This window comes from Callorhinus ursinus, unplaced genomic scaffold, assembly GCF_003265705.2.
Source record: "Callorhinus ursinus isolate GAN/ISIS: 27379988/994484 unplaced genomic scaffold, GSC_fseal_2.0 scaffold3, whole genome shotgun sequence".
Lineage (NCBI taxonomy): Eukaryota > Metazoa > Chordata > Mammalia > Carnivora > Otariidae > Callorhinus > Callorhinus ursinus.
In genome coordinates, this window is record NW_027397065.1 from 51,398,164 (window position 1) to 51,421,885 (window position 23,722).

A 23,722-nucleotide genomic window follows, 5' to 3' on the forward strand; every position below is an offset into this window, starting at 1 on the left:
GAGTCATGCGGCAAACCAGAATGCAGGGTGGGCTGGGGCTGGGGGCTGGACCTGGAGGTGCGAAGTGTACCGGAGCCAGAGGAAGGAGCAGCAGAAGCATGGCAGTGACCGGGGGTGCTGCGGAGGCTTTGTGCACATGCTCAAAGGGGTGAAATGGAGGGAGGGGTGTGTGGGTGGAGGCAAGGCAGAGGCTGAGAGCCCAGAACAGTGGGTTAGGTGGGGGTGGGGAGAGACGACGCTAGGGAGGAGGCTGTGGGAGGCCAGAGTGTCAGAGCGTGTCCCAAATCTCCTTCGTTGTGGATGTGCTTTTCCAGGGCACAGGTAGGTCCCTAGCAATGCAAATGGCCTTCCCCAGACTGGGCCACAGTAAATCTCTTAGGAAACATCCTCCAGCAGGTGCTGGGAGTATTTGCACAGGGCGGGGTGGGGCAGGTCCCGTCCTGTGGGAATGGCCCCTGCTTCTTGTCCTTCCTCCTGGGACAGGACCCACCCTCCCTTCTCTATCTGGACCTACCAAGGTCTCAGCAGCCACTTCCCTGTGGGCATCCTGGCCCCACCACCCTTTCCGGGGCTTTGGGCCACAGCTGGGGGATGGATGGAGCTATCTGGAAGCCGACTACCCTTTCACCCAAGAGAAAGGGTAGAATTATCATCATTCTCTCCCAGTGTGACCTTGAGTGAGTTACTTTTCCTCTCTGGACCTCAGATTTCTCATTGTTACAATAAGGGGATTGAACCTATGGTCCCCAAATATGGGAACTGTGCTGGCTGCTGCAGAATCACCCAGGGAGTAGGCTAAAAATACAGATGTTTAGCCCCTACCCTCAGAGGACAGGGTGCACGAAGCCTGGGCAGGCCTCCAGGCAGCTGTAGTTTCAGTAAGCAGTTTGGGAATTCTGCACCAAGCACCCTGTTCCCCAGTTCCCACAGCCACACTGGGAGCTGGAAGACCGGTTATCAGCAAGCCCCACCCCAGGCTTCCCACTTCTCCATCCACTCCCCTGACGCAGCTAGATCAATATTGACCATTGGCCCCTCCCCTGCCCCTGCCCTCCTGCTACCCCAATTCCTAAAACTCTGTGAGACCCTGACCCTGGGTCAGCAGAGTCAGGGTCAAAGCCAGCCTTGGGGCCTGGAGGATTTTAGTGCTGCCCTACTCCTACAGCGCATCCGCATCCGCACCTCCTGCTGCTTTGGCTGGACCTCCCTGCCCGCTGGAGAAGCCATCAGAACTCTTAATCATTAACTCCATCCAGCAAGAGGGACCAGTCCCAGAACCCAGCTCCAAGGAATAGACACTGTTCCCCTCTGTGGCTCTCCAACCCATCCATTTTACAGATGGCGACACCAAGGCCCAGCCTCCCGGGCGCCCTGCCGTGGAACTGGAAGATACCAGCTCGCCCTCGGGCTTCCGTCATTACCTCACCCAGACTCCAAGCACACCCGTCCCCACCCTCCTTCTCCCTTTGCTGGTTGGAGGCAGGAGCTGGGCCTCAGTTTCTTGATCTGTACTGGAGACAGCAGGCTCCTGAGAACCATCCCACCTACAGGGCTTCTACCTGCCATGGTTTGCACTAAGCACTGACGGGTTTTTTAAAACTATGCACTGAGCACCTATGTTATCCCATTTCATTCTCTGCAAGGGGAAAGCCATTGTCTGCATCTTCCATCTGATGACACTGGGGGTCAGAGACAAAGCAGCAGATCCAGCTGGGTTGCCCAGCCAGTGGACAGTGGGGCCAAGACTGGGCTCCAACGGGCAGAGTCCAAGCTTGCCTTGACTCCTGTTGGCTATCGTTCTCGATGGGAGGCTGTTTGCAGATGCTCTGGACATCGGGGAAGAGGCTTTCTTTCCCTCAAATAGAAAGCGATCCTGGATGGGGCGCTGGGAGGAGGCCTCAGCGTGGCCAAGGGGGGCAGGCTGCTACCCTGTCCTGGGGGAGAAGGTCAGGCCGCAGGAAGTCTGGCGGAGACAGAAGGGGGGTGGGGGGTGGAGTGCTGGCCAAGGATCCCTGGGCGGGCAGGCAGCCCTGGACGCCCTTCCAGGGCAGGACAACGTCAGCAAGGCCTCAGGCCCCAGAGGGAGTGGCCTGGAGCTCAAGGAGCCAAACTTTCCATGAGCCATGGGCAAAAAAATGAGTCTGGAGAAGAGTGTCCACCGCAAAACCGTAGGCTCAGCAACCCAGGGTCACGTGAAATTCAGAGGGGCTGGGGCGGTCTTAACTCTTTGCTGGCTGTCCCTAGAGCCACCAACACACTGCTTTGAGTTGCTGCTGTGTTGTGCAAAATTGTGTACGGGCTCTGTAGGTCCGCAAGGCCGCACAGCCAGGGAGGGGCTGAGCTGGGAATGAACCCAGTTCTGTGTGGCTGAGCAACACGAGCCCCCCCCCCCGCCCCATGATGACTTGCCGTGGCCCCAGGTGCTCTGGGGTCCGGGGAGAGTGCTAGAAGTGTCTTAACTGCACAGAAATGAAGGGGGTTGTCTCTGGAGGCCGTGAGTGTCCCATGCAGGCTGAGCTGGGCTGTCACAGCTCACCAGGTGTAGGGCTGAGCCAGGCTCCCTGAAGACTCCAGGAGCCCACACCCGGTGGGGAATGGAGGGCGTGTGGAGGACAGACCTAAAAAGATGAACGGGAGTCCCATAGGTGGATGGGGAAGACCCTGGAGCTGGAGGCCTGGGCCTACTCAGGGTATCGTACGAAGTGAACCTGGCTGGGGTGGTAAAGGGGAACACACGGGGCAGGGCCTACTGAGAACCAAACACAAGGTAAGTGTGATCCCAGGGTTGTCTGTTGACCCTGACTTGACCTTGGGACTATGGCGCACCGTAATGGTGTGGAGCCCTCCCCCCTGCCCTCTCTTGCTCCCCTTCCTCCCCCGGCCTCCCAGACATTTGCTCTCACAATCATAGACTAGAAGTGACTATGGGGGGGGGGTCAGTGTCCCATCTCAGTGCTTCCCAGTGCCCCTCAAGAGAACACAATCTCTGGTGAGTCCTAGAACATTCCTGGAACAGGAATAAAGGGCCCCAGGTCATCCTCTCCACACCTGAGCCAAGCACAGATGCTGCCTCCCAGCCCCCTCCCCCCACCCCAGCCTCCCCAGGTCAGGGGGCCGTGGGACAGAGAGCAGCTGAGAAGGGGAGCAGAGCACTGAGCAGGGGTGGGGACCCCGGGCCTGGCCTCAGCTCCGGTACGTTCTCACCATGGGCCACGGTCCTGCTAATCCCCAGCCTCTGCAGAGCAGTGGGCCTGCCAGCCACCCGAACGGAGCCGTGCTGTTTCACTGCTTTTCAATCAGTTGCTCATGTTGAAAAATGGGAAATTTCTCACAAAAATCCAAACTTCCAACTTCTCTTAAAAAGCTGGGGTATCTGGCAACCTGGGCCCATCCTTGTGAGGGGCAGCCTCCCCTGAAGAGAGCCATGTTTTCTTCTCTAGTGCACCATGGTCCCCCCCTCCCCCCCGACTCACCTCTGCCACACCCTCTGGGGGCCAGTCACCACCTACTCTCCCACTCACACCTCCGGCTTCGCTCACCTGGCTGTTCTGCCTGGCTCTGCGGGCACTGGGCTTGTCCACTGCTAGGGCATTCTAGGATTCCAGGCTGGGGTTCTACTCCAAACAGGGCGGATGTCTTCCTTGAGCTGTCCACTATGCTGCCATGGGTTCCTTCAATCGGTTCCCACTGCCGTCGGGCCTGGCTGGGGGGTCTGTTCTGAGCCAGGGCGACCTGAAGTCAATAAAGGGACGGGGATGGGGGCTGTTGGGAGGTGGCAGAGGCGGGAGAAGGGTGAAGTGGCAGGACAGCCTGTCTGGGAGCAGCGGAAGTGGGAAAAGCAGAAGATGGGAAGATGGAGCTAGGGAGGACAGACCAGGAACCTCAGGCCCGGGTGCTGAGGTGGTGAGCGAGTGCAAGAGCAGTCGGAGGAAGCAAGGCAGGGCAAGTGAGGCGGGGGGGGGGGGGGGGGGTGAAGCTGGTGGGCTCCCTAGGCTCCTAGAATCCTCTAATTGCAGACTGGGCCTCTGGGAGAAGAGAAGCCCAGACTTCTAGGATCACCCACTCCAGACTCCCAGGACCCCAGGCTGCAGCCAAGAGGTTGGGTGAGGAGTCCTCACAAGACCACGGCCCCGGGGTGGGGGCTGGGGAGGCTGGGGCCTGTCCTAGAGGGAGTCTGGAGGGCCTGGAGAGGGCTTCCTCCTGAGGTGGCGCCAGGGGCTCTGTGAGCAAGGCTGGAGCCTGCCCCCGGGGTGTGGGAAGAGGCACCTTGAATCGTGAAGGCCATTCTTGAACCCTCAGCAAATTAGCAAACCCATGCTCTTCCTCCATCTAGAGCCCCACAAACAAAGAGGGGCAGGAGGGGGCCTAGCCCTTTGTTAGGGGAAATTTATTAATATCTGAAATATGCAGCAGCCCTTTCTCTCCACCTGCAATCAAAGCCTTCAGAACACCTGGGCCTTGCATTTGAAAGGCCCTAGGCCTCTTTTATGCGGCCAGGTCCTGCCAGGAGGGGGTGGGTAGCACCAGGAAATCCTTCCAGCCCCAGCTGCACCTGCTGGTAAGGCCCGAGAACAGCTGGAGCTGGGGAGGGGAGCTCAGCTGGGTAACCTTGAGCCAGTCTTCCCCTTGAAGGGCCTCAGTTTATCCGTATATGTACCGGGGGCTGAGTGGCTTCCTCGTCTTCACCGCCCTTCCTCAACCCTGCCCCCCCCCCCCCGCCCCGGCCAGTGCCACAGAGAAATGGGACAGCAAGTGTCAGAAGCCGGGGGAGCCAAGCCTCAGTTCCCTCATCCGTCCAACAGAAGCTGGAAAACCCTGTGCTGCCCACCCCCAGGTTCTCAGCAGTAAGGAGAAGGGGTAAGAAGGATGACCTCATTGGTGTTTATTAACAATAAACCAACAGAACATGGATGGGCTGGGGAGATGGCAGGAGAGAGAGGGCACACAGGCCGGCCCAGCCGCATGAGGGTGCCCTGCCCCCCCCAGGGGGGCACGTTTTCACGCTCCACCCTCACTTCTCAGGGAAGGAGGGACCCCAGGGCAGCCCCTCCCGTGCCTGGGACTGAAGACGCCGAGGCCTCCGGCCACAGGCCTGAGGTGTTGGCTGCCCTTGGCTCCCTGCCTCCACCCTCATGACCGGGCCCAGCCATCAGGGCAGCCAGCCATGTGTGCGGACCACCTCCAAGCCTCTTAGTTGCCTTGGCGGGTCCACAGCCAAGGCCCGTCTTCCAGCAGTGCCTGGAGGCGCAGGAGACAGTGAGGGCCACCAGAACAGGGAGAAGAGAATGGAGGGGCTTTGGATCCTGACTACGAGCCCTCACTCCCACCTCTTCCCTTGTGTCCTCTGTCCTAATCATGCCCAGGGCTCCCTACACGGGAGGGCACAGGGTCCCGTGAGGAAAGCTGTGGGCCCTTCTCAGAAGTGTGGGTCAAAGCAAAATACATTAGTTTCTCCGGGGGAAATAAAAGTATGGGGACCTCCTGCTTTCCCCACCCCCACCCCCTCGCTCAGGCCACCAGCCCCTCCTGCCTGCCCTCCACAGGCCTCCCACCTCCACCCCGTCCCCTCTCATCCACCCTGCACACTGACCCTGAGAGATATTCTACCTAAAGCACAACCGGATCATGCAAACCCCTGCCCGCCCCTTGTCCCCTGCTCCTTCTCCCCGTCATGCGTCCTTCCCACGTGGACCCTGCTGTACCCTGGTAACACCTTGGTCTCTGCCCTGGGCTTCCGGGGGGGGGGGGCGGCACAGGGGCTACACTGGGGCCTCCATAGCCTGCCCCCTCCTCCTCTCTCCCTCCCAACTTGCCCAGCCTCCAGGGCCCTCAGACCCCACCGCCTTCAGAAAACCTGGCCCGGGCACAGGAGCCCACAGGGCTTTTCTCCCACTGCACTTGCTAACCCTCGAGGCCTGGGGCCTTGGGGGCCTCGCCACGCCCTGAGTGTCCCTGCCCAGCTCGAGATTCAGGCTGTTTGAAGTGTGTGGGGGCAGACTCTCCTAGAAAAGAGAGGAGGAGCCTGGGCCCTGAACAGAGAGAGTGATACCAACTGCCACATGAGAAAGGGAACTGGTTGGCCAGGCGGCCTGGGGTCCAGTGCCCTCCACCATGTGACCTCGGGCAAGTCCCTCTCCCTGGCCTCAGTTCACCCATCTGCACAGTGAGGACTGAGCTTTGAGTGGGTCTTTGTGCGTGTGGGGAGAAGGTAGACAGAGAGGAGAGGTCACGAGAAAGGACTTGCTCTGGGCACCGGCATCCCCGTGGCGACCTCCCACGGCCTCGGGCCTCTCGGAACCCCACAGGGCACGGCTAGCTTTTGCAGCCCGGCAGGGCCTCCTGGCCCCCAGCCTCCTGCCTCACATCATAGACTCCTCCTCTTCGGCGATCTCGCGGTCCACCTCGATGGCCGTGTTCTCGAAGCTGGTGATGCCCCCGTACTTGCGCATGTGCACCATCAGTGGCTTGGGCGACTGGCTCCCCGCTAGCGTGGCCACGTACATGCCAGTCCGGTTCTCCTCCAGCGACGGGCCCCAGTCCATGGCCGGTCGGCTGGCCTGCTGGAGCCGCTGTGGCAGAGCAAGGACAGGGGTGAAAACAGGGGGCGGCCAGCGCTCGTGGAGTGCTTCCTGTGACCGGGCACCCGGCAAAGACCTCACCACGTCACCGGTGTCATCCCTGGCAACAATCCCGGGGGGCGGGGGGTGGGGCCAGGACAGTGGCACTTCCCCAGAGGAATGAGTCACGTGCCCGGATAAGAGTCCTGCTTGGCCACTTACAAGCCGGGTGGCCTTTGGGCATGGGATTTAAGCTTTCCATGCTCGGTTTCCCCCTCTGTCACTGGGGGATCGTGATGCCTTCGTAGGGTGGTCAGCAGGCACTGAGATGGAGCACTTAGAGGGGTGCTGGGAACAGGCTATGATTACATGCCAGCCAATCCAGGAGCCCACTCTGGGTCCTTTCCCCTAAATGCTGAGTCCTAAGCAGTGGGGCACTTTGGGGAAGAGCCAGAAGCCAGGAGCACTGCAGCAGGGATTGTCTCTGACCCTCCAAGTGTCTCCCAGTTGGCCTCATTCTGACTCTGATGTCTGACCTTTCCCTCTCAAGCCCCGGTTTCCATGGAAGGAGGGAGGTGACTAAGATAATGACTAAGTCTGGACTATCTAGGGTTCCTCCCTTCCCAAACCACATTCCCAAAGCCCTAGGCCTGCCCTGCAGAGAGAAGAGCCCCAGACCCTTGAAGGAGGATAGACGATCAACATTAAGTGGAGCCTACTAGGTGCAGATTCAAGGAGGATAATGTGTGCAGAGCCCTTAGCCTGGGACCCAGCATGACTCCACACTCAAAGCATGGTGACACTTACTGAACTGTTGTAGAGCATGTTACACCCCTGCTCAGAAACCTGCCTGTGGCTTGTCATTTTACTTGGAATAAGACCCAAAATGCCCACCATGGCCTCTATGTCTTGGGCCCTGTCTACCTCCCTGACCTCAGCTCCTGACACTCTCTTTCCACCCACACCCACTCTGATCCAGTCTTGCTGACCTCCTTGCTGCCTTCAGACATGCCAGCCGCTCCCCCACCCCCGCCCCCGCCTCAGGACCTTTGCACTGATTGTCCTTCTGCCTGGAATGCTCTCCCCTTAGATATCTATATCGATCACCTTGTCGGTTCGGTCAGGTGTCTGTCACCCCCTCAGAGGTCTTCCTGGCCACCCTGGCCAAAATACTTCCCCATCATTCTCTAGTCCTAAACTTTGCCTTTGTTTCATTTTTTTAAAATTATTTTTAAAATATAGCACTTACTACTACCTTTGTGTATTTGTTTGTTTATTGTCTGTCTCCCACATTAAAATCTAAGCTCCCTGAGAGCAAGCACTTAGATTCGTTCCCAACTGAACACTAGAGCCTAGACCAACGCTTCTCGACCTGAGTACTCCAGACATTTTGGCTGGAGAGTCCATGTGTAAGAGCTCTCTGCACACTGAGTGGGGTTTAACAGCATCCCAGCTCTCTTCCCACTGGAAGCCAGTTACCACCCCCTGTGCACACCATTCTATTATGACAAGCAAAATGCCTCCAGATGCTACCAAATGGCCTCCGAGAGCAAGATCACCCCCGTGAGAATCCCTGGTGTGGAACAAAACATTCACCATGTTCCAGCTCTGTGCTAAGTGTGGGCTTCTTTGATCCTTATAGCGTGGGGCATTCGGACTTTCACTCTCCACCCCCACAGATATTATCTGGAAGTCAAGTTCAGCAAGGTTAGTCAACTTGGCCAAGGTCACACAGGTGACAAGTGGCAATGCTGGGATTTGAACCCAGGCAGTCTGACTCCATCCTAAACTTTTAAAATACTGTTTTTCTGCCCTTCACGGTTCTGACAACATTGATGAGCTTCTTTTCTTCTCACAGCAAGCCTTAGGGGAGGGATCACTGTCCTCACTTTAAGGACAGAGAAAAGCAAGGTTCAGAGAGGTGCATTAACTGCTTAGGGTCACACAGCTGGCAAAAGGCAGACCCCGGATTCCTCCTAGGGTGTCAGTGCTGGAAGCCCTGGTCTCTGAAGGTCTCCGGAGCCGGGCAAGGACTCCTTTGCAGTGCTCCCCACCCAACAACACGGCCCTCGGCCTGGCTGTTGGTGGCTGTGGTAGCAGGGCAAGAGGGAAGCATAGCAAGGCTTGGGAACCATGAACTTGCAGAGGGCTGGAGCCCTCTACCCTGAGCAACACCGCTCTCCTCCTTTCCTTTGCAGACACGTTGGCTCTCAAGCAAGGAGACACATTTCCTTTAGCAGCAAGGTGGGGCTCCCGAGGTTGAGAGAAGGCCAGGGGTTTGCTCCCAGGCACACACAGAGCAGTGGCTGGACCCCAGGACTGCCCTGCAGGCTGGTGCTGTGGCCACAACCCACTTCTGCTGGGGAAAGGCTCTGAGACTTTCCAGGGGCAGATGTGAAGGTGGGATGAGGGACAGCTGAGGGCACAGTGCAATTATACGGGGAGTGGGGGCAGCAGGGTGCTGGCAAGCGGGCTGGGGGCAGTGGTTGGAGGGGCGCAGGAGGCTTGATTTGTAGCCCATTCCAGTGGTATAAGTATTCCCACCAAGATCGATTTCAAACCAGCTCACAAGTTCCCTGAAAATTTAACAATTAGCTCTCATGAGCCAGTACCAGCTGGCTCCGGCATACTCCTGATGGGATCTATGGGGTATGGGTCGGCGTCCCCAGGCTCTCTCCAGGCCCTAGCAGGCTCACTCAGCTCTGATCACTATGACAACCTCCCCCCACCGGAGGGACTCCACACCGATGGCCTCAGAAGTGCAGAGAGTACGGTGAGGCTCAGAGAGGGGCAGAACATTGCAGTGGTCACGTGGCTTCACCGCACACTCACTGGTCCACTCTCCTCTTCTGAGACGTGCAGATCCCCATGCCCAAAGAGCTGGCATTCTCTGTGCTTTCTGGATCTCTTCACAAAGCCTGGCGTGGGCAGGGCTCCCACCATCAGCGCATTCCCAGGTCACCCATGGGCTGCAGCCCACCCTCGGGGTCTCTCAATCTTGCCTTCTGACCCTGAGTTCCCATAGGAAAGCTTTGGGCCAGTGACCAGAGTTCCAGTCCTGACCCCTGCCTGACTCACAGTAGGACCCTGGGCCATTCCCTTGTCCTCTCCCCGAGATATGTGGGCATTGGCCAACATCGGTGGTCTTGGGATTGTGCTCCCCCCTCAGAGGCCCCACGTGGTGCCAGGGGCCACAGGGGAGGACCCTAAGCCCCCTGAGCCTGCCTCACCCCCGGCAGGTCTGAGAGGATTCATAGCTCAGGCTCCTGGTTGGAAAAGCCTGTGAGGCCCTGGGTAAGGTGCTGGGGCAGATGTTTTCTGTTCTAGCAGGTGGGCCCAGGGCAGGGCCCCAGGTCAGGAAGGCCAGGGGCAGACAAGGGCCAGGCAGACTTACCTCCCAGAGCGAGCCCTCCTCCCGAAGCACAGCCACCAACATGCCGGCTGGGATCATAAGGCAGGACAGCAGGCCCATCAGGATGCCCAGCAGCTCTGCCCAGGCTGGGAAACGGTAGCTGCCATACTCTGAGGGCTGGTACTTGACGATGCTATACACCAGCAGGGCCTGCAGGCGGGGGCCCCAGCATCTCAGTGGGCTTTGGGCAGGCCCCAGGGCTTAGGACAGCCCAGGTCTGAGCTACCTGAAGGCCTGAGAGAGCCCAGCCCAGAGCTACCCAGTGTCAGAGATAACCCAGTCCTAAGCTGTACAGAACCTGAGATGGTCCATCCTTGGAGCCTTTGTGAGGCCTAAGACAGCCCAACTCTGAAGCACCCCGTTCCTGAGACAACCTGTGCCTAAACTCCAACTCCAAGGCCCAGAAAGCACAGACATGCACCAACACACCAGTCCAAAACCCCAGCCTTAAGGCCCTGGCGCCTGGGAAAGCCCCACTCATTTTGCTACCAACACGTGGGGCTAGGCCCAGCACAGCTACAAAAGCTGGGGGCATCGAGGCGGAGGGGCGTAGACCCAGATCCTGGCGCCCACCCCCTCCTCAGCCTGGACAGAGGTCCACTCTGGGCCAGAGCAGCCTTGCCAGACTGCATGTCCGGGGGGGGGGGGGAACCCTACTCTCAGCCCTGGGCCCCATCCCTCCTTCCCACCAGTTACCAGGAGCGTGGCCGGGGACAAGAACAGCCAGCAGGCCCTGAAGTAGAGGCCCGGCTTGAAGCCCAGCATCATGTGGATGTCCCGGCAGAACCTCTGGATGCCTGTACAGGGGAGGGGAGGAGAATGGCCCCACCAGCACCCCCCCACACACACACACAAGCACCAGCAGCCCCTTCCCCCTCCATGCCACTGCCCCCACTGGAGGCCCTGGCCCTTGGGACCTGGGACCCAGTGCAGAGGGGCTCCAGAGTAGACTCCCATCCTCCCACCATGGGGATCCTCACTCCCTCTCACACGGCCCCTCTCACCGTATACCCGGGTGACGGCCAGGCACGTGGTGATCACCACCACCATGAGCCCGAAGCTGGCGCTGTAGTCGTCCAGAAGCACCAGCCAATACATGCCTCCCTAGAACACAAGCCATGACTCTGGGGTTCCCTCACCCCAGTCTTGCTCCCTGGTGTGAGCCCAGGCCAGCGGTGACAGCAAGACGATGACCGTGTGACCGCGGCCTACCTGCCGAGCCCTCTATACACATCATCTTATTGGAGCCTCACGACAAGCCTAGATGTAGACCCTTTTATTGGTGGGAACACAGGCTGAGGAAGGGGAAGCCACTTGCCCTGAGGTCATCCGGTAAGTGGGAGAGCCAGGCTTGAAGCCAGGACTCTGGGCCGTAAGCCAGGCTGCCCTTGGGGAGAGGGCCTGGGTTGGGCTAGCTTCCTCCCGAAGAGGAAGAAGCAGGTAGCCCAGGGGACAGTCATGGATACTGCTGCAGGCTCCCGGCCTCGCCTCCCCCACCGGCTGGCCCCCGGCCCTGCAGTAGCACTCACATCGGTGGTGAGGACCAGCCCCATCAGGTACATGGCCACACAGATGAGCCCCGAGAACACAGCCTTCTTGGGCCGCAGGTAGTAGGGGAACTCGTCGGTCACAGCTGTCACGATGGTCTCCAGGAAGGCAAACTAGGGGCGGGGGAGGGTTGGAATTCTGCCTCCACCACACACACATACACACGTGCACGGACACACAAACCCACACAGAGATACACCACACACATCACACGCACACACAGCTACGTCATACACACAGACACGTCACAGATGGACACACGCAGACTCACATCGCACACGGACGCACACAGATGCATACACATCTCACACACACACACACACACACACACACACACACAAGGTGCCCACTGACACAGACAACGCTCACCTGGCTATCCAAGCCAAGAGTCAGGAGCATAAAGAAGAAAAGGAAGGACCAGAAGGGCGACAGAGGCAGCATGGTCATGGCCTGTGGGTAGACGACAAAGGCCAGGCCGGGGCCTGGGCCAAGGGCACAAAGGGTCAGCAGCCTGGGGCACGAGGCAGGCCCCCACAGGCACACTCAAACACACATGGTTGCTTCCACCCACATGGGCACACTAGTTAAGCAAAATGCAGAGATTCACCCTAACTGCACACTTCCAACACTTAACTCCTAGGACCTAGGCCAGTATGCTGTCAGTGCTCAATGAACACAGGTGGACAAAATAAATGAATTAATAATGAGTACAGGAAGAAACACAAGACTCAATATAAAACCTCATTTGAATACACTTAGGTGTACCATCATTCACACAAACAACCCCACTAACACACACACGTGGACATGTCCACTGCACAAGACACTGATTTGCATCATCATTTGAACCCTCAGTTCACTTGCGCAAGACATCCTGACACGGGAAATGACTCATTTGGACAAGCAAGGCAAGTTACTAAGATGTGACAAAACCTAAGACAATGTCGTACAGACATTCATTTATCTCCAGACACGGGTTAACGTACACTCCGTTGCCCTCCCACCCCCTTTGCACTTGGACACCCAGAGACCAGTTAAGATACGTTCATTTGCGTGCGCGCCCACCCACACACTCGCTGGATGTAGTCATCCACAACCTTGTTGGTGCACACGTATGTTCCCTCGCCCGGCCCCGGAGGTGCCCAACACACACCCTCACCCCCAGGGCTGGCCCGCCTGCCCACCTGCTTTGGCTACTTGGTCCACGGGCACACCCAGCTCCTGAGACATGTAGCCCAGCACGGAGAAGATGGCGAAGCCAGCCAGGATGCTGGTGATGGCATTGCCCAGAGTGACGATAAAGGTGTCTCTGCCGGGGAAGTCCGGGCACACAGGTCCAGGCCAGAGTGAGCTGGCCCCGCCCCCAGCCCAAAGGGTCTGCCCTGGCCGGCCACTCGCCTCCCTGCTCGGGCTGCGGGGTCTCGGAGGCTGCACTCACCTGTAGATGTTCTGGTGAAACGTGTTATAGGAGGCAAAGGTGAGGAGACCCCCAAAGCCCACGCCCAGGGAGTAGAAGATCTGAAGAGCAGCTTCGATCCACACCTGTGGCAGGGAAGGACGCAGATGGAGAGCAAAGAGAAGTGCTGGCGCGCCGTGGCCCTGTCCAAAGGGCCACGGAAAGAGGAGGGAGGAGGGAGGGCGGGAGCGAGTCCACAGGTCCAGTTGATGGTGTGGTGAAGAGCCTGGCTCAAAGTGACATGGGCCGGGGCAAACCCTGTTCTAGCACTTCCACGGGGGGACTCTGGTAAGTTCCCTTCCCTCTCTGGGCCTCAGTTTCCCCATCCAGGATCTAGATGACGGCTAAGCTTGGTCCAATGCTGAAGGAAGTAGTGTGTTATGTGAATTTCCAGTAGATCCATATTGACAACAAGCCCATGGAACCCCTGGACTTGGAGGGGCCTGGATTTGATTCCAGCTGCCCCACTTTGCGGCTGTATGGCCTTCACAAGGCACATCACCTCTCTGAGCCTCGGGTCCCCCCTCTGTAATGCAGGGATAAGAACAGTAGCTCCGGGTGGTGGTAAGGTTTAATGACTGCATCCACGCCAAGTGCAGGGTCAAGCCGTCGGCAGTTAATAAATAAGAAATGTTAGCTGTCAGCACCACTGTTTCCGTCATTACTAATGCCCTCCTTGGGGTTTGGAGTCAGACAGATCTGGCTTGGAATTCCAGCTCTGCCACCCCCTTGCCGTGTGATCTTAAGCTTATCATTCTTTCAGGCCTCAGTTTCTTCATCTGTAAAATGGGAGAATAATGTCTACCCTTTTTTAAGATGTATTTTTTTTTTTAGTAATCTCTACACCCAATATGGGGCTCAAACTCATGACCTCGAGATCAGGAGTCGCACACTCCTCTGACTGAGCCAGCCAGGTGCCCCAGAATAATGTCTACTTTGTAGGACAGTGAAGAATAAGAAATGAAAAAGACATATAGTGTTGAGCACAGTGCAGAGCACGGGATCTGGGACTGGGGGCCCACCACAGGGAAGATTCCTACCCATTGCCCTTTTTTTCCCCAGGGAGCCCTCCTCCTTCCACTCTCTGGCTCAGGCCTGACCCCTCCCTCTGCACTGCAGCCCCAAGGACCTCACCTTGGAAGACAACAGATGGTGGAACTGGGGGGTGAGATAGAACTGGATGCCCTTCCAGGCCCCTGGGAGGGTGACTCCTCGGACCAGCAGCATGAGCAGGATGAGGTAGGGGAACGTGGCCGTGAAATACACCACCTGAGAGTGGTAAGTGGGGATGGAAGGCTGAGGTGACCTTCCTTCTACCCTGTTCCTCTTCCAGAATTCCCCATCTTACCTAACTCAAAAGCTGAGAACAGCCACCATCCATGATGCTTCTCTTTCCCTCCCTCTGCACACAGATCCCTCTTTAAAGTCCCGTTACTGCTTCTCAAAGCGTCCCCAACCCATCCACCCTTTCCAGCTCTGCTGCGCCCTGCTCCAGGCCACCCTCGGCCCTTGCCTGGAGGCCTTGCCTAGGGTTGATGAGAGTCTCCCCCTCCATGTGTCCATTCCCCTTGCCTCCCAGCCCATGCAGCCCACCCTGTGTGGTCATCCGCCACTGCACATTCCCAAAGCTCCCACCACCGTGACTCATAGACCCACCTTCCAAGCATTCAACAAACACTTGAGGAGCCTCTTCAAAGTGCCAAGCACTCCGTTAGGATACAAACTTGAGTAACAGGTCCTGTCCTTGGCAAGTTTCCGGTCTGGTGAACCAGCCTGGCCACCATCCATCCTTACCTCCAAATCTTTCTTCAGGCAGTGCCTCCGACCCCCACCTCCCACTCCTACCCCCAACTTCTTCCCCGTCGACGTCTATTCATCCTCTCAGACTCAGTCCATGCCCTGCTGCCTCCTCCGGGAAGCCCTCACCCCTCCCAGCCCCTCAGGCCTCTAGGACCTCCGGGGCCTCACCTTGCCCGAGGACTTCACGCCCTTGAGGATACAGAGGAACACGATGACCCAGGCCAGCAGCAGACAGAGGCAGAGGTTCCAGCGGATCTCCCCGGGACTGCCAATGCCCTGGCTGCCTTGGATGTGGAGGACATAGCGGCTGCGGGAGAGGAAGGTTTGAGGGTCCTCTGGTCACCCTGCCACACTCCGTGGCCATGGGGTAAAGCTGTGGCTAGCAAGGTTACTATTACTGGTGTGAGCAGCATCTTGATTATCAGCTGGCGTTTACCCAGCATGATTATCCAATAGGCTGGTGCACAATTTATATCTTCCTTCCCTTAATCCTCACAATGACCCTCAGAACGCTAGTCCCATACCCACTTCAAAGATAAAGCACCAGAAGCCAAGTACGTTGTGTAAGGTCACGCAGCCGGTCAGTGAAGAGCCGGAATTAGAATTCGGGGTCCACCTAACATCAGCACCTGGACTCGGCCTTCCAGGTGCACGCTGAGCCCCCTGGGGACGCTGGCCCATTCCTGCCCCCTGCTCCCCCCCCCCCACCCCATCCCCAGCAGCTCGGGTTCCTCCCAGACAGCTGCTGGGCTGGCGGTGGCCTGACCTCCAGTACTCCTCGCTGGGGCTGACAGTGCTGGTGAGGTTGAGGGGCAGGGCCCCATTGCCACCCTTGGAGCCTCTGTGCTCAAGGCAGAGGTCCGTGTTCCACCAGTTGCCACAGTGCTCCCAGGGCAGGTTGCTGGTAAGGGAGGCGAAGAGGTAGAAGAGGACGTAGGCGATGATCATGTTGTAGTAGATGGCCACCAGGCCTACGATGAGCAACATGGCCGCGCCGGCACCTGGGCGTCGGGGGAGAGGGGGCTGCCCTCAGGTCAAGCCTTCTGCAGGCCAGGCTGTGTGGCCTCCGGAAGCCATTCCCTGTCTGGGCTTCACTTCCTTCTCTTCCTAGAGGCTGGGTCATGGGGGGCAACCTCCCTGCCTCCCCGCCGGGCCCAGGCCCCTGCCGGGACTCTGAGGCCTCACCTTTGAAGAGGGGGCTGATTTTCCAGACGGCCAGGGGTCCCAGGCTGGAGAACTGGCCCAGAGAGAGCTCGAGGAAGAAGAGGGGGATGCCACAGATGGCCAGCATGAGGAAGTAGGGCACGAGGAAGGCGCCTGTGCGGAGGAGGAGGGCGGTCAGGGGAAGGTCTCAGGTGGGTCGGCTCCCCTAAAGCCCAGCTCCAGCCCCGCCCTCTCCTGATGACAGACACCTGCAACCCCACGGAGCACTTCTCCTGTGGATGGACCAGATCATGGAGGGCTACGGGGGCTGGCGGGGCTTTACTCTCCTCTGCGGCCCCAGTGCCCAGAGCAGGGGTGGGCTCAGAGCAAACACTGAGTGAGGGAAGGAATATGAGTGAATTCCCCGCCGAAGAAAGCGCAAACTCCTCAGTAGGAAATGAACGGCCTCAGGGGGGATCTGGCCCCAACCGACCTCCCCCTGTCCTCTCTGCCACGCCACCTTCGGGGCTTCTGGCCGCCACCAGTGGTCGCATGGGCCCAATATCCCTCCCCATTTGCTTCCCCTATTGACAGGCAGCTCCTTTAGAAGACTGCCCCCCACTACGGGGCTCTGGAAGGGCTGTCAGTCACACCCGCCGCCCCACCCCCTGCCCCCTCAGGGGCCGGGCTCCCAAGGCGGGCCAGTTAGAGACCTCCCCTGCCATTGCATATAGCCGCACCCAGAGAGAGCCGCTCTGAGGATGAGGTCATTGCAGAGTTGTGTGTGGCCGCCCGCCACCCAACTGCAAGGAGGGAGCCGGTCCCAGGAGAAAATGAGGTCAGCACCCAGAGAGAAACAGAATTGGGAGCCAGGGAAAGGGAGAGCCCCCAGAACTGTGGCCATTATGGAGTTCCTAGAGCGTCAGACACCAGCTCCAGCCCCATCCTTCCCGGTCACGGCCATTCATCTTGTCCTTGCCTCTTCCCCTCCTGTTTGGATCTCTGCTGCTCTGCCAGTAGGTGCCTCTTCCATGAGTTTGGCAGAGACAGGAGGAGGCTTTGAGGGTGGGCAGGAGCACCCTGGCTCTGGAGCAGGTAGTCCTGGAGGTGGAATGTTGGGTCCGCCACCGGGCGACCCTGGACAAGGAACTTGGCCTCTCCAAGCCCCGGCTGTCACATCAGGACAACCGTGCCGCCCAAGAGGGCTGTCATCGGGGTTAAATGCCTGGGGCTGGCGGACGGTAAGTGCTCAACCCCAGCTATTCTTAATGAGACTCAGAACAGTCACTTGATGGCGAAGCACGGACAACAGAGGATTTATTTAAGATGGGACGGGCTTCGTGTTTGTAGTCTGAACGGAAGGAACCAGGAGAGGAGGACAGATTGAAGATTCACAAGTGGGAAGGACTGGTGGGGTAGGCGGAGGAGGGCGGATGGGAGAACTCTGAAGCGCAGTGATCGCTGCTGGGCAGGTACAGCCTGCTATCATGAAGCAGAGGCAGCTTCTCTGCCCATCACTCAGGGCCCGGGAAGTGCCCAGGCTTCGGGGGAGAGGTGAGGAGGTATCCACCCTGGGCATGAGAGGGGAAGGACGGGTTTGGGTCATGAAAAAAGACAAGGTAGAAAGAGCTCACTTCTCCCAGCCCCATGTCACTGCTTTCAGTGAATTCTGCTCAAGGCCACAGAGGAGATGGTGGCCAAAGCCACTGAAAACCTCACTCCACCCCAAGTCTTGGCCTACAAGCCTAGACGCCCCTCCAGCAGGCCCTCCGGCCCCTACCTCCTCCGTTGGTGTAGGCCCGGTAGGGGAAACGCCAGACATTGCCCAGGCCCACGCAGTAGCCAATGCAGGACAGCAGGAAATCCAGCTTGCCCGTCCAGTTCCCCCGGTCGGCGGCGAAATCCATGTCCAGGTCTACATCGCCCTGGTCACTGGGGGTCATCAGCAGATCTGGGGTAATGGGCTGCCGGTAAAAGAGATCAAAGAGGTGAGGCCAGGTTGGAATTGTGACACAGCCCCACCCTACCCCCAAAATAAGAAGATGAACTCAAACAGGGCTGAATGCAAAGATACTCTACAGGTTGAGAAAATCAACTGCCCTTAGCTGGGCTAATATGTCATTTGCAGGAGCTCCTTGGGGTGGCTGGTCACTACAAATTTATGAGGCCAGCAGGGTGGCTCAGGTGCTAAGAAAGCCACCTCGATCTTAGTTCGGTTAACAGAGAGGTCAAATCAAGGGATGGTCCTAGGTTGATGATGACGACGATGATGATCTTAATAATAGTTACCATGTCTTGAGCACTTACTATGTGCTCAGTGCACTAAACGTTTTACCTGATTTCATTCTCAAAGCCTATGAGCTAAGTGCTTGTCTAAGTGCTGTTTCAATCACGAGGACCACCGAGGCTCTGAGAGGAGTCACGACATAGCCGAGGTTTTAGAAGGCTGGCTGGTGGAGAGCTAGGTCTCACGCCCAGAGCTTCCCGGCATGGAAGCCCGTGTCTTCAACCTCCAGTGCTGGCCTTTTGCTGCTCTGTTCCGGGCACCGTATTTTAAGAAAGACACAGATAGCTCGGAGCATGTCTACAGGGCAGATGGCCAGAAAGGGGGGTGTTCGGGAGAAACAGTCACAAGAGGACAGGGGAAGAAGTGGGGGCCCTCGGCACAGAAAGAAGAGGACTTGGAGGGAACACTGCCTCCCCCGAGGGAGGAATTCGACTTATGCTCTTGGGGCTCAAGGAGGCCTATGGAGGACTGTGAATTTTAGTTCATGAGCAGGAAGAGGCTACTGAGTTCGGATCTATCTCACAGAAGTCACAATCATCTTGTCACTGCAGGAGAGAGGCGGGCACAGAGGGGAGTGGAAGCCAGCTGTCCCTAAGGGCCCTGCCTGCGATTCAAGGAGGGTGGGGAAGTCCACTGGGCCTTTTCCCTCCAGCCTGGGGCTGGGAAATGGAGGCCCTCCCCCAGCTGCTTGAAATGCTGGCTGGGGGGATGAGCTGGTGACCCAAGCTGAGGGCCTGCAAGGAAGCCCAAAGATACCAGGCTAATTGTCGAAAATTCAGGGAGCATAAATAAATAAAATCTTAAAAAAAAAAAAAAAAAAGGGCGCCTGGGTGGCTCAGTTGGTTAAGCGGCTGCCTTTGGCTCAGGTCCTGATCCTAGAGTCCCGGGACTGAGTCCCAGGTCGGGCTCCTTGCTCGGTGGGGAGTCTGTTTCTCCCTCTGACTCTCCCCCCCTCATGCTCTCTCTCTCTCATTCTCTATCTCTCAAATAAATAAATAAAACCTTTAAATAAATAAATAAATAAAATAAAATAAAATTCAGAGAGCAGTTCCCCCAAAGTGTCTCCTGGGATGGGTCAGAAGAAAGGGACAGCCATGCCCCTTCCCACTTGCCTCTGAAATTCACACCCATATCAGAGAAGGACAGAGCTGCAAAGAAGGCCAATTGTCCAATAACATCATGGTTCTGAGAGAGGAGAAAGGACCCCCTGCTTCTGCCGAGGAATGGTTGTGGGAAAACAGTGATACCTCTGGACTGGGAGTCAGGAGACTACAATTCTAGTCCCAGGTCTGTGCCACTTCACGGTGTGACTTGAGGAAAGAGTTTTCTGAGCCTCAGTTTCCCCATCTCTACACTGAGGGGATTGAATAAATCGGTGTTTCCAAAAATACATCCCTTGGGATGCTCGTGGGTGCTCAGTGTAAGAAAAGGATTTTTGAATCAAAGAAGTTTGGGTTAACACTGGGTTAACACAAAGCAAAGTAGTTTTCTTTGCTGCAGGACTTGTCAGATCCTTTAATGCACCAATACCCACTGCGACTGACTAGAATAGACAGTATTCTACAATTCTATTTGAGAAAAGGATTTTAAGAAGCTAGCATGCTGAGATTTACTCAGAGAAATGTAGGTCTATCTGTTAGTCTTCTAGCTCTAATGGTCTGTGAGGCAAGCTTCACCAGAGACTCCCCTGGAGACACTTGCAGTGGTTGAAGACCAGATCGGATCCTAGCACGGGGACTTGGTAATTGTCTACTGACCAGATATTTTTCCCCCTAAAATTGCCCTTTCTGACACCAGCCAAGTAGGTGTCTACACACAAATTGGGTGGTGACAGAGGAGGCTTTGCAGGGGATTTGTCCTATGAGCATTGCCAGGATAAAGATGGTGAAAGGAGAGTGCAGGTGTCATAGGACTGGAGGTGTCTGGGTGCAGTGACAAGGTTGAGGTAACGGGTTTGGGGGGCAGGATGGGGGTAACAGTCTTGGGTTGGCTCCCAATGACAGTGGCGACCATGGTAACGATCCTGCCTGAGGCTGGCTGTTGGCCAGAGGGGCAGTAGTAACAAGGACAGCCTGGCATAATTACGGGTGATGGCAATGCTGGCGATAATGAACGTGAACAAGCCGCTTTGCCAGTAATTGGGCTTGCGGTGATCTCAGACATGCTGGGCTGAGGGTAGTAGCAGCCTCCGGACCTATCTGAAACCCGCCCCAGCCCTCTGATGCCCCTTTCCACAAGGTTCCTCCCCAGCTGGGTGAGCATCGGCCCTCTGGAATCACTCCCTGTCAGGTGAGCTCCAGGAGCGATGGAGGAGCCGCCAGTTGACACTGGCCCCTGATATGGGGTAGTGTGGCAGGCCGGTCACCCTGTGAGCCGCCCCCCCAGCCCTGTTCAGGCCAGCTGGCAGGAGGGCCCAGTAATGAGGTTCCTCTGATCCCTCCTGAGAAGCTGCTGCCCTTTCTCTGCTCACAGAGCAGTCCCGGCTCTCTGTTTCCATGGTGACAAGAGTTCCAAGAGCAGGATGCTGCCAGCTCTCCTGTCCCTCCCCCCCCCATCAGAGGGAAGCCTGCTCTTGCTCCAGGGACAGGGTATTGGGTCCTCCAAAGATGAGCCAATCCCAAGACCACCTGGAGCCCCCAACCCCACCATGGGGTGAATCCCAGGAGGCTGGCACAGAGAGGATGTCCCTGGCTGGGAGACAAGTAACCAAATCAATGGGGCAGGGTTGGAAGCTTAATGAGTCGCTTCACACTTGGGCCTGGGTGTGAAGATCCCACTGCCGATTCCCCCACTGCCTATCCCGACTCACGCAGGAACATAATCCTGAGTTTGCCAGACCTGCACCCCCTCTTTTAGGGACCAACAGATGTAGGTCCCCACCAGCAGTGGCAGGTGCTGGAAAAGGTTGGCCTGCCCCAAAGACTCTCATACCTTCTTCAGGATGAGAAAGACAATAGACATCTGGAGTCCAGCTTCATCACTGTGCAGATGAGGAAACTGAGTTTCAGGGAGGGGAAGGACTGAGCCCAAGGTCAAATAGCAAGTTAAGGGCAGAGCAAGACCGGAATCCACACCCATGACTTTCAGCCCAGTGCTCATCTCTAACAACGCTGCTCCTTTGCTGATACCCGGCATTTCCTCCCTCCCTGCCCCCTTCACCTTGAGACCAAGGGAGAGGACACTGAGGCCAGGTGGCCCCACCCCTGCCCTGTTGGCCCTAGGTCACTCAGCCCATCTTTAGGAAAGCAGCAAGCTGCATCCTCCATGTCTGTTTTCTCCTTGTCTGTAAAATAGGGATAACAAGACCTAGCCCCTAGAATTTTTGGAGGATTACGTGAGATAAGGCTTTACAGAACATGGCTATTTACACACTGTATGGCCCTGTGGCAGCGAGGGGCAGGCGCTCTTGTGGGGAGAGAGGAAGAGGAGAGACTTGGAGAATGGAAAAGAACGGTGGGCCCAAGAAGACCCAAGAGACCTACAAATGGCCCCAAGAAGTCATTCATGTCAGTAAATAAAAAAGACCCACTTATCACAGCAGTTCCATGCCCAGCTGCACGGGGGCAGAAGGCTTGAATGGGGGCGGGGGGGGCGGTCAGTAACACCAGCCCCTGTGAGTTCTCTCTCCCATCTACATCTACCAGCCCCTGTGGGGTCACCACATACCCCAAACCCCACTCAGGGACAGTGGGGCCTGCTTTGGTGCCTTGATACTGGAGCTGGATCGGCAAATGACAGTCCAGGTTAGAGAATGGACTTGCCCAAAGTCACAGGGTAGGTAGCATCTGCAGAAAGAGTGCCCAGGAGTTCTGACTCCTTGGCTAGGAATTGTACTTTTAGGCCAAAAGCAAGAAACCTTGACCCAATACTCTCCCTTCCCGCACCCCCACAGGCTACTTGGGTGGGAGGTCTAACCCCACAGGAGAAGTGGGGAGGGGCTGTAATCTCAGCCCAGGGCTCCAAAAACACAGATTTGACCCCCTCTCTCATGCCAGCTTCCACCCTACCCCCATATCCTTTGGGTCTCCTATTTCCTTCTTCCCTGCCTTTGCCTCCAGTCAGCCCTGCTGATGGGGTCTTAGCAGGGAAGCTAAAGCTGGTGGGGAGGAAGCAGGTGGTGCCCCCCCCCGCAGGGCAAAAGCAGCGTCCCCGCTGGTTCTGGGAGGCTGCTTCAGTGTAGAGCGAACGGATGAGGACCAGGGCGGCTCCCCGCCCCCCCCAAAATTAGTCCAGCTCAAGGCTGGTGCTCAGCTATTCTAACACCCCCAAACCCAATCAGTCCCTGGGGGAAACGGGTGGGGGACTTGGAAGGGGCGGGCGCCTGGCCCCAGCCACCCCCACCCCATGCGTCCTGGGGTTGCAGACACCTGTTCGAAGGACCTGACCCAATGAACCCCAGCCCCATCACACAACACCCCGACCCTGAGATGGGGAAGGCCATGTCGCCACCCGACAACCCCCCCCCCCCCCCCCCCCCCCCGCCGCAGGCCGTGACCCCGCCCCCCCCTCCAACCTAGCTCAGCCCAGCCTCCCCAGGAGCCCCAGCCGGTCCAGGTGCCCTTTCCTACCGTCCTGGGGCCTGGATGGGGCGGGCCTCTTCACCCCCCCCTCAGGTGTGCCTGCACCCCCACCTCAGGTGTACCCGCGCCCCCGTGTATGCCCGCGTCCTCCTTCCCTACCTTGCGCTGGTGAGCTCCCTGGAGCTTCTTCATCTTGGAGGGCGGGTTGCCGGGGCTTCCCGGCTTGGCTTCCCCTGAGAGCCGAGAGCGAGCGAGGGAGGAGAGATCGCGCCGCCGGCAGGCCGCCGCGACTTTGCCTCGGCGGCTCCCGCGCACCGGCTTGGGGTGGGGGGCGCGGGCGCGGGCGCGGGCGCAGGCGCTGCGGTCTGTCGGCGGCGGGCGTGGGGCGTGGGGCGTGGGGCGCGGGCCGGGCGCTGCGAACGCCCGAGCCTGGGGAGGGGTGCACCGCTGCGCCGGCGGAGACACCCAGACAGACGGGCTGACGGACCGATAGCCGGGGGATGCGCGCGCCCCCGCACGCAGAGCTGCGGATTGGAGGGGCCCCGAGCGCGGGAGGAGGGGGGTCCGCGACGGAAACCCTCGGAGGTCTGGAGGCCTCGGCCACCGTCTCCTGCGTGACCTTGGGCAAGTAACCTGCCCTCTCTGGGCCTCCCTTTCCCCAGTTGGGTGAGGAGAGAGGCAGGCCACGTGCGTGGACACTAAGGGCCAGGTCCTGGGTTTCAGCGATCCAGTGCCTCCTTTGCTGTGTGACCTTGCCCACGTTACTTAAGCTCGCCGCGCTTTTCCAGATGAAAGATGCCTTTCATCCGGAAAATGGGGATAAGAATCTTACCCCCCTAACAGTGATGTGAGGAATCCAGGGAGATTGTGCATAGAAAATATGTAGTACAGGGCCTGGCACATAGTAGGGGCTCAGCTGACACTTACTGACTATGAGTTGCCCACTCCTGCCACAAAAGGAACAGCCGACATGAATCAGATACGTATTCAGTCGTCCAA

General features: G+C 57.9%; 1 protein-coding gene across 2 annotated transcripts; it reads right to left on the bottom strand.

The window, feature by feature from the left end:
• Positions 1–4,861: 4,861 nt before the first annotated feature.
• Positions 4,862–23,181, bottom strand: SLC6A7 (solute carrier family 6 member 7). 2 transcript variants are annotated; one of them, XM_025867251.2, is made up of 14 exons: positions 22,883–23,162; positions 17,697–17,880; positions 15,959–16,090; positions 15,540–15,774; positions 14,942–15,080; positions 14,108–14,242; positions 12,956–13,059; positions 12,702–12,826; positions 11,887–11,999; positions 11,499–11,630; positions 10,974–11,073; positions 10,666–10,766; positions 9,952–10,119; positions 4,862–6,569 (listed from the first exon to the last, which is right to left on the bottom strand). In XM_025867251.2, the coding sequence occupies exons 1-14, from the start codon at positions 22,913–22,915 to the stop codon at positions 6,360–6,362; spliced, it is 1,911 nt and encodes a 636-aa protein (XP_025723036.1). In that variant the 5' UTR covers positions 22,916–23,162; the 3' UTR covers positions 4,862–6,359. The 2 variants fall into 2 exon arrangements, with proteins under 2 accessions (XP_025723036.1, XP_073746969.1); XM_073890868.1 differs by lacking the exon at positions 4,862–6,569 and adding an exon at positions 6,579–9,475 and having other exon boundaries at positions 22,883–23,181.
• Between the last annotated feature and the right edge of the window lie 541 nt (positions 23,182–23,722).